The following is a 9,529-nucleotide window of genomic DNA, read 5'->3' as shown; positions in this document are numbered from 1 at the left end:
CCTCTAAAAAACAAAAGTTCAGTTATAGAAGTTGTTTTTTTGTTTGATTGAGAAACAAAACCTGCAGAGTGTTTGTCTGAAGTGTCACAGTTACAGTGATATCTAAAGAGTTAGACAGTAAGAGCAAGAATCCATAAATGTTTAATATAATCTTATTGAACATCTTAATATAATCAACACGTCAGACTAATCTGCAGAAAGGAAAGCGTTCAACAATCTCAGGTGAGGAAGAAACCATTAAAAACCTGATGGAGGATTTTAAAGATGTTTAAATGATGTCCCTTCACTCACCAGGCACAAACACGGTCTCCCCGGGTCTTTGGAGGATCTCCAGCGGCTTGAACTCCGGAGGCCAGTTAGGCTGCTGTGTTCGGGGGTAAACCACTTTGAACCAGGTGACGGCCTCGTCCTGCTGGTTGCCCCCGTCGTCTCTGGTCACCTTGATGAGCTCACGAGGAGTGTTGGTGGGGAACAGACACCACCTCTTGTGTCCTTGAACCAGGGCGTTCCAGGCACTGGTGCCCAGCGGGTCGATGTGGATACCCGTGCCGGAGCGAGCCGGGCCCATTACGAACCACCTGAGAGGAGACCAGAGGATGGACGGGGTGAGGTCAATGAGGGTCTGCTCTTTATTTTGTCATTCAAATTTACTCTGACAGACAAATCCACCGGATCCATGTCCGGTCTTTCACAGCACCGGATCTGACAGGTTTCCATTCTAGTTAATGTGTTAACTTCCACTGGATCTTCAGCGGCAGGATTCTCCTAAAACTGACAACTTATAAAGTTTAATATTAGTGCGACAAACTCAAACCTGTACGGCGGTCTGCGCTTCTCTCCTGCAAACTGGAACAGGTCGTCCTTGAAGAAGACGGGCACCTGGTAGTCCTCCAGGAGCTTCCGACGCTTGGCGTGTTCGCCGTAGCTGCTGTCAAAGATGTAGAGCGGGCTGTCGTCCTTGGTGCTCTCCAGGTACTCCACATAGTACTTCATCTTCATCTTCACGGAGTACCCGTCGTTGTCCTCCCCACACTTGAACTTCTGGTTGCGGTATTTGCGTTTGAGGCGCTCCATTGTCCATTTTTCTCGGGCGGGCCAGTCGTCCTGACAGCTCTGCAGGACGACGGGTTTGTAGGGTCGCTCAAAGTGCTGGATGAACTCTTCAGGGGAGATGTGGAGGCTGTCCACGCGCTCAACATTGTCCTGTAATGAGGCATAGAAAGATGTTGAGTCACACAGATTCCTCAAAGTCTTCTATTGTTAAAGACCGTGTGTTTTTTAAAGTCCAGAACATCTTAAATCATGTGACAGGAACTATAAGACGCTCACAGAGGAGCTGACATCAGGGCACAAAACAAAAGCTGGCTGTGAGCGTTTGAACACGTTCTTTGTGCCGAGGGAAAGCAGGCCGGTCGTGTGCATTACTTTGTGATACCTTGAGGGGACGCACACGCAGACGATGTCAGAACACCTCACATCTCATCCGCAGTGATCTCTACTGAACTCTCTTTGCCCCCAAATCCCTTCTACAAACCGACTCCTCATCTCTCTCTTTTTATTCTGCTGCAAAGAGCTGAGGTGCTTTTAAAAGGTGTGTAGGCAGTACGCCTGTTAGTGTTTGCACAACCTGTTCTTCAAGGACAATCCCAGTTTCTTTAGTCGGTCTTGGAACAACAATCACGTCTCTAATAAATCACTGAAACAAGCTTTCTCTCTGGAACCATCCATCATCTATACGAGCCATTAAATATCCTCTTTATCAAGCTGTTAACATGGAGCAGTGTGGAGCTGTTAGAAGGCTTTTAAATGTCTTCAATATGATATCAGCTACATTTATTTACAGCTGGACATTTTGCATAAACTCAAACCATTTGAATATTGTGAAAAAGTTCAATTTCAGTCGTTATTTGATTCAAAAAGATAAACTTTTAAATATTCTATAATAACTGAATGTAAAGAAAAACATTAAAAGCCTTTTTCTGTTTGAATTTGATGATCATGACTTCGCTCAGGGACACCAGAAATCAAGTATCTCAGGATTTAAAAATACAGAAATGTTCAACATCTGAAAAGTATATTTGACCCCCCTTTTTGACTGAGGCAGTTTCAGGGCCGGTTCTGAGCCGGCGCTCAATTAAGAACCGGTTTTTTCGTGTTTTGACTGCGAGTGAACCGGCTCCCGGCCGGGGAAAACCGGTTCCAGAGCGGCTCCAACTCTTTGCTGGTCTAGAACCGTGAACCGCCTACGTCAGGGGCGAGGGGCGGGTTGCCGTGATCAAAAACACAAACCAAACGTGTTTCCTCCATCGTCCTGCAGCGAACAAATCAAACAGACTAATGGATTCAAAGACAAAGCAGTGGTCGTCTGAGGAGACGAGCTGGGGCTCCTGTACCACGATCTACTGGCGTGGCATGGAGGTAATCTGTTTGTACCACTGCTGAGGTGTAACTGAAGCCCAGGCTGGTTTGATAGCGGCCTCCAGCTCGTCTGTATTTCCCACAGATTCTCTATGAGCTGACTGGACATTTGATGGAGGTTTTGGCGCTGTGGGAAGGTGAACCTCCATAAAACTCAAGGGCTCTGAAATCTCCTGTTAGACTAACAGACTGGACAACACAACCAGATGACCCTGCACGCCAAATCATCACAGACTGCCTTTCCACACTTCCACCAGACTCTTATACCTCAATTTCTGAATGAAATGCTAAATGTAGTTTCATCTTTGGACCAGAGAGTGTAGATCTCTTCCTCCTTAGTCCAGGTTAGACGGGTCTGATGTCTCTGGTTTGGTTGTCAATGATCATCTTCTGGACAAATGTCATGTTGGAAGTCTAACACATGAACTAGACTGAGAAATAACAGCTACAGTTGTGCTCATAAGTTTACATACCCCGGCAGAATTAAGGATTTCTTTAGTAGTTTCTGTTGTCATTATGACATAAAAAGAGTAAACACAGTTGTTTGTTCAAATGTTGCTTCACCCATCCACTAACCATGAGTGAAAAAAAAAGGTTTTCTCTTTTCTTTCATATTCTCTGAAAAATGCCCCCAAAAAAATTCACAAATTCTGCCAGGGTGTGTAAACTTATGAGCACAAATGTATATACACTGTTAGAATAGAAACTAACTCAAGCTCCATGTGAAGTCTGATTATTTTCAAAATAAAAGTCGAAAAATTGCTCAGAATATTTTAGTTTGACTGTATGGAGTCCAGAAAGTATTCCACTTTCACTTTCTTTAATAAATAATGGAGAATAATGAACTTTTTCAGATTATAGAAATTGTCTGAGATGCACTTATACTTCCACGTAATATTAAATTAAATTGGTGTGTATGTTACAAAGAAAATTCACCTTAAAGAGAAGTAAATATGTGTCTAAATTGAATATCTGAAACAATATAAGCTAAGAAAACCTGTTTTATTCTCAAACCTGACACTTCACTGTCTTTAAAAACACTTTAAAATGATCTTTATGAATACTAACACTCTGACTGTCATACTGTGTTCATATAAAGACACATTGATTGTTTTTATGTGTCTTTAAAGTAAAGCTTGTGAAAGAGCTCCTCATTGTGTACGTGACCAGCTGCACTCCTAGCTTGAGTTAGCCTGTGTTACCTTCACGGTGCTGTGGGACACGTCGAAACTCTCATGATAACCGTGTTTGATCCAGTCTAAAGAGTCCTTCAGCTCGGGTCTGGCGCTCCGTTTCGCCTCTTTAATCCTCTTCTTACTCTTATGGTTCATTCCTCCTCCTGGAGACTTTAGCAGAGAAAGCGTGTGTTACTGATAGCCGGCTAGCTGCTCTGCTCTGCTCTGCTCTGCTCTGTCCAGGGAGGCTCACCTGGTTTATTTGGATACACAACAAGGCCACGGGTCGTTTAATGTGTTAAACACGTCTTCAAATCCACATCAACCAAACGGAGAACACTTTAAAAACCTGCCTTTAACACACAGCTTCATAAACAGCTAACAAGAGAAGCTAGCTGGCTGACTGGAGAGCAGCACAACGTTAGGCAACTGATTGACGTGTGTAGCACCCGCCCCCTTTGAGAAACAGAAATCTGATTGGTCAAAGCGGCTACAAAAGCAGCGCGCTGATTGGATGGAATGTAGAATTAGCCTTCCCGCCCAGTACTAACGTGGATTTCATTGGCTGCTGCAGGAGTCCTTCTTCCTGTTTCCGTCAATGCGGAAATATGAAGAAGCATGACTGCCTGAGCCATGCGAGCAGGAAAACAGCCTTAAATTAAATACCCATTAAACACCAGGTCAGTTTATCAGCTGGGGTTATATAATGAATATTCTCCTGGTCGTTTTCTCTCATGATGGCACAAAGTGGAGCCGGAAGTCCTTGCACTGCTTGCAGAGATTTCACGTTTGAGGAGAGCAACAACAACAAAAAGGAGTTACTGTCAGTCACCATACCTGAGGTTTGTTTAATATCTTGAGCCTAATATTACACCTCATGCACAGCAGTTATTTATATGTTATGCTTTGAAAGGATTTAAATATTCCACATAAATAAGATGTTTCCTTCAAACCAGATTCAGCTGATAAATCTGTCAATTTAATTAAACTTTAGGTTTATTAACCAAATGCAACAGTGAAAATGAAAAACAAAGGCATCAGGTGATAATTTAGAGGGATCCCATACATTCGGCAAATGTGTTTGCACTGAATTCAGTGTATATTCAGCACTGTGAAGTTTACTTTTAATGGAAAAAAAGGACAAACTAAATGAATAGACTTCACTTGTGCACCTGTTAACCTGCAGTATGAGCGACTCTAAAGATACAATCAGTGACACACAGTTTGAACTAATTTAAACAGTTTTCTAATTTAATTACACATCAGGTACACATGTCGATCTTTGATGGACTCAAAATACTTTTGACATGTTAAATGTCTGTGGACATGCCTTATACACAAGGAACGTTATCTCCAAGACACCTTTAAGTAGTTTAATTTGTACTGTTTTTTAAAGGTGTTTTTAATATGTATATATATATATATATATATATCTATCTATCTATCTATCTATCTATCTATCTATCTATCTATCTATCTATCTATATATATAGATATATAGATATATATATAGATATATATATAGATATATATATAATTGGGAAGAAAAAAATCTGAATTCTGAGATCAAAGTTAGAATTCTGAAATTAAGATTAGAATTCTTAGAAAAAAGTTAGAATTCTGAGATCAAAATCTGAATTCTGAGATCAAAATCTGGATTGTAAGATCAAAGTTAGATTTCTAAGTAAAAAAGTCAGATTTTGATTTCAGAATAAAAAACAAAAGCCTTTACATTTTTTTTGCTCGTCCACTCTCTAATTTTATTTTTCAGTGGCTCTTATCCTCTCTGTAAATATGTCAGTGATGTTCTGTTCATAATTCAGTTGCTGTCTCACTCTCGATGTTAAACTGAGATCTTTATTCCAGGTTCTTGATCCTCAGTATGGCATGTATGTGTGGCCCTGTGCGGTGGTGCTGGCTCAGTATTTATGGACAAAGAGAGACGAGCTGAGAGGCAGGACCGTTCTGGAGGTGAGAAGAAGAAGAATCAAGTCTTATTTAACATTCTTCAATCTGAGCTGACACCTCAGAAAAACTTGATCCACTCTGTCCACAGCTGGGTGCAGGCGTGGGTCTGCCAGGTGTGGTGGCTGCAAAGTGTGGGGCAAAGGTGATCCTGTCAGACAACGCTCAGACTCCTCTGTGTCTGGAGAACTGCAGGCGGAGCTGTGAAGCAAACAGCCTCCATGACGTGCAGGTGTTGGGTCTCACCTGGGGGGAAGTGTCACCAGATCTGGTCCTGCTTCCCCAGCTGGATGTCATTTTGGGTTCAGACGTTTTCTACGACCCACAAGGTCGGTCCCCCCTGTTTCACATTCACCAACACTTCTCCACGCTCTGTTTGTAAACCCTGAACTGTTACCCGTTACAGATTTTGAAGACGTCCTGGTCACTGTGGCTTTCCTGCTGAGAAGAAACCCGAAGGCTCAGTTCTGGACCACGTACCAAGAGAGAAGGTTCAGAACAACAACAACAACCCCTGTTTAATGTCTGTGCTACAAAGAGAAGTTAGGATGTCAGTATAGTTTTATTTATGGAGCTATCCTGTGAGTCTTCATGGTGGATAATCAAACAGATGATAATAATGAAACTTCTCCTCCTCTCTGTGTCTCAGTGCTGACTGGTCGGTCGAGGCGTTGCTCCTCAGGTGGAAACTGAACTGTGTCGACGTTCAGCTGGAGACGTTTGATGCTGATAAACCGGAGCTGGCCGGGTCAACACTTCCTGGAAACCACAGCGTGCTCATGATGATCATCACTCTGAAGACCGACGATGTTTGACTAGAGATGGAAGATCTGAGGAGCATTTTCACAACAGTGTCCAACTTCAACTTTAACTGTTCACCTGTAAAATAATGATTTGTTACCTTAATTAAAAATTCACCTGGTTTTTACAAAAGACTGAAATTCTGTTTTGTTTCTTTTTTCATCTGATATAGAAATAAAAATGATCCCTTATATTTATTTATTTATATAATTTCCTGTTACTTAATAAATAAATACTTATTTTAAAAAGTATTAAAGTAAGTAATATTTACTGAGTATCTTTATTTCTACTTTGATTTAAAAAATCTGACTTTCCTTTTTCCTTGTCCTGAAATGTTTTCTTTTACTACTGGATATTAAATATGTATAACTTTTTATGTTTATATTTCAAGTTTCTCTCTTTAAAGATTAAAAAAAATCTTTTCCAATTTATTCTCTTTTTCTTAGCTTTGTGATTATGTAGATTCCTTATCAGAATTAAAATAATGTGTAGCTATTTTTATTCCTGACATAAATTTTATCAGGTCTTCTGAGAATCTCAAAATTCAGATTTGATTGTTTAATCAGACTTTTTTCTCAAATAAATGAAATAAAACGTTTATTCTTTTTTTTTATGTGTTTTGTATATGTTCTAATTTTCTCCTTTTATTTATATAAAACAGGAATATGTTGTACTTACATTTTTTCTTTGTTCTTAAATTAATATCTGAGTTATTATTCTTTGAATTTTCTCATTTGATTAAAAAAATGCTTTATTGTTATACAGTAAGAACGCTTTTTTTATTCCTCTAATTAAAAAAATTAGATGTTTTTATGTTACATATTACACTTAAAATATTTAAACCCTTTATGTAAAATGTGTGTTGGAGATAGACTGTAACTAGTCATTTGAGGATAAATAGAGATTGGGCAAAAGAGACTTTATGTTTTTGTGTATTTCATTTGTGTTTCTGAGTCATATGTAACTTTATAGTTTTGATAATAAAACACACTAAAGCACCTCTCTTTGTTCCTCTACCTCCTTTGTGTTCCTGCAACAAAAGAAAGAAGGATGTTTCCTGTGGTTCTGTCCTGTAACACCATGCTCGGCCTGCAGGGGGCAGCAGAACTCCTTAAAATCTGCAGGTTTCACTGAACATGAAAACATGAAAACATGAATGTTTCATTTGAGGAAAACATGAGTATTTTTTTTACTCTCTTTGTCTTAGTTGTTGCCTCTTTGCTTTTGTCATGTCTTTAATTTTATATGAGGCAAATTATTTTAGTCCTTGCAGATATTTCTTTATGTCACATTCATGATAAAGTTTCTACATTTACTTGCATGGTGAATACATGTGAATATATTTATATTAAGCTTTAAAAAACTGCATACAATGTGAGTGTTTGAATAAATTAAATATCTTGATATGAGCATCAGGTAATGTTCATTAAACTCTTTTTGTCTCTGCAGCCGTTTAAAGGGAGAGTCAGGAGATGATTTCATGAGTGTTAGTGTTGTTTTAATAAATGTAATAACTTGATATGAGCATCAGGTAATGTTCATTAAACTCTTTTTGTCCCTGCAGCTGTTTAAAGGGAGAGTCAGGAGATGATTTCATGAATGTTTGAAGGTTTCATAAGTTTCCCTGAACATCAGCACATGCTTCGTCACTGTGGGGATTTTCCTGTTTCTGAAAGCTGCAGGATTAAGTATTGCGTGATAAGTTGAAACATTTATCCTCCTTACGACAAATAAACTATTTAAGCCTTCTTGGAGGATCTTAAATATGCTTTGTTACTAAGCTGCAGGCAGGACTGTTCTCTGCTCACCAAGGAAGTACTGAGTTTTAATGGTACAGTTTATGAAGCTGTTTGTGTGAAATGTTAATTTATTATTTGAAATGTTAACAGCAGTTTGTATACAGCTTCTACATACAATGTGTTTCTATTATTTTGATACAATAACACTTTATTTTATATATGAATTAAGACTTGTTGATAGTTGTTTGTTTTTAGCATGATGTAAAAGTCCAATGATTAGAGAAAAGTTATCTTTTCCAAGTTTTTAACATTATGTATATATTTTAATTTCTCAAAAAAATGCTAATTTTGTGAAAGTACAGGCCAAAATTGTAAATACTGCTCAAACTGTTGCTTAAAGTAATTGCTAAATGATTGAAATCGTTAGCCAAAACATTTATAAAGATGGTTCAAAATATGACCTTAAATCAGGAGCTTGTTGGTTAAGCTAGTTAGCTATAATGAACACTAACATGCATGATTCTTATCGTTAGCTAGCAGTAATAACTTAATAGTTAAAAGCGTTTGCTCAAATTAAAAGTTAGATGTTTCAAATCATTAGCTGAAAGTATTAGCACATTAGATAAAATCATACGTTAATATTAACATGAAGACAGTTTAGTTTTGTATTTGTAGATAAATAGGTAAAAATGTTAGCTTAATTAAAAGACATGGTTCAAATTGTTAGCTAAATGAATATTCACATGGCTCAGCTTGTTTGTGAAAGCTAAAATAGTTAAAATATTTTAGCTAATATTTAAAAAATAAGATGGCTGAGGTTGTTAGCTTTACTGGCGGCTAATTGTATAAGTTGTTAGCTTAAACTAGCCTGTAAGTGTTGAACAGTTTTGCTAACATCACTTTATATACTGATAATATTTTAAATGTTGCATTTACAGCTTTTTTATCTGCTCAGTTCAACTTCAGTCCACATTTCTATTCAAACTTAAAGGGAATATAAATATTTATTTTATTAAATCAGTTCATTAAATGTATTCTGTTTTTTTTGGGCCTCAAAGATCTTTGACCAACAGGCCCAGGATCCCCCCCCCCCCTCTCCCCCCTCCTCCCCCCCCCCCCCCCCCTCTCCCCCCTCCTCCCCCCCTCTCCCCCTCTCTCAGTTTGGAGGAGCAACATTAAATACTTTGGGACGTTCCAGAATAATTCGTTAAGTCACCTAACAACAGCGAGAGCAAAACCGGAAACCCATGCAGTCACCTTCAGATTAAAAGCATGACTGACAATGCTTTGCAACAAAATATCTACTATTTATCATCCACCCAAGAAAATAACTTCCTAGAGCCAAAATGAACGTTATTGAAATCTCTGAAGGCTATTTGTTTTAAAATCTTAAAATATGAATTCTGGCTGCAAAAATAATAAATATTTGTA

At 38.5% G+C, this 9,529-nt stretch overlaps 2 protein-coding genes across 3 annotated transcripts in view; one reads left to right on the top strand and one right to left on the bottom strand.

The window, feature by feature from the left end:
• The window catches only part of jmjd6 (jumonji domain containing 6, arginine demethylase and lysine hydroxylase), a 13,059-nt gene extending 9,015 nt beyond the window's left edge, over positions 1-4,044 (bottom strand). Inside the window, exons 1-4 of the mRNA XM_034711182.1 lie at positions 3,847-4,044; positions 3,621-3,764; positions 815-1,203; positions 292-578 (exon numbers count right to left, since the gene is read on the bottom strand). Of these exons, the coding sequence (XP_034567073.1) occupies positions 292-578; positions 815-1,203; positions 3,621-3,749 (805 nt within the window). The 5' untranslated portion in view covers positions 3,750-3,764; positions 3,847-4,044. The remainder of the gene's footprint in view (positions 1-291; positions 579-814; positions 1,204-3,620; positions 3,765-3,846) is intronic.
• A 118-nt stretch (positions 4,045-4,162) lies between these two features.
• On the top strand, positions 4,163-6,499 carry mettl23 (methyltransferase like 23). 2 transcript variants are annotated; one of them, XM_034711336.1, is made up of 5 exons: positions 4,163-4,435; positions 5,460-5,564; positions 5,650-5,887; positions 5,965-6,049; positions 6,208-6,499. In XM_034711336.1, the coding sequence occupies exons 1-5, from the start codon at positions 4,328-4,330 to the stop codon at positions 6,371-6,373; spliced, it is 702 nt and encodes a 233-aa protein (XP_034567227.1). In that variant the 5' UTR covers positions 4,163-4,327; the 3' UTR covers positions 6,374-6,499. The 2 variants fall into 2 exon arrangements, with proteins under 2 accessions (XP_034567227.1, XP_034567228.1); XM_034711337.1 differs by having other exon boundaries at positions 5,965-6,108; positions 6,208-6,324.
• The last annotated feature ends 3,030 nt before the right edge of the window (positions 6,500-9,529 follow it).

The sequence above is a fragment of the Notolabrus celidotus genome, chromosome 20, assembly GCF_009762535.1.
Source record: "Notolabrus celidotus isolate fNotCel1 chromosome 20, fNotCel1.pri, whole genome shotgun sequence".
In the NCBI taxonomy this organism is placed as follows: domain Eukaryota; kingdom Metazoa; phylum Chordata; class Actinopteri; order Labriformes; family Labridae; genus Notolabrus; species Notolabrus celidotus.
This window is presented reverse-complemented; position numbering and strand designations above follow the sequence as displayed.

Coding starts and splice junctions, on each gene's coding strand:
- mettl23 (XM_034711336.1), top strand. CDS start 4,328: ATGATGGCACAAAGTGGAGCCGGAAGTCCTTGCACTGCTTGCAGAGAT. Junction 5,565..5,649: donor GAGGCAGGACCGTTCTGGAG/GTGAGAAGAAGA, acceptor CTCTGTCCACAG/CTGGGTGCAGGCGTGGGTCT. Junction 6,050..6,207: donor ACCACGTACCAAGAGAGAAG/GTTCAGAACAAC, acceptor TCTGTGTCTCAG/TGCTGACTGGTCGGTCGAGG.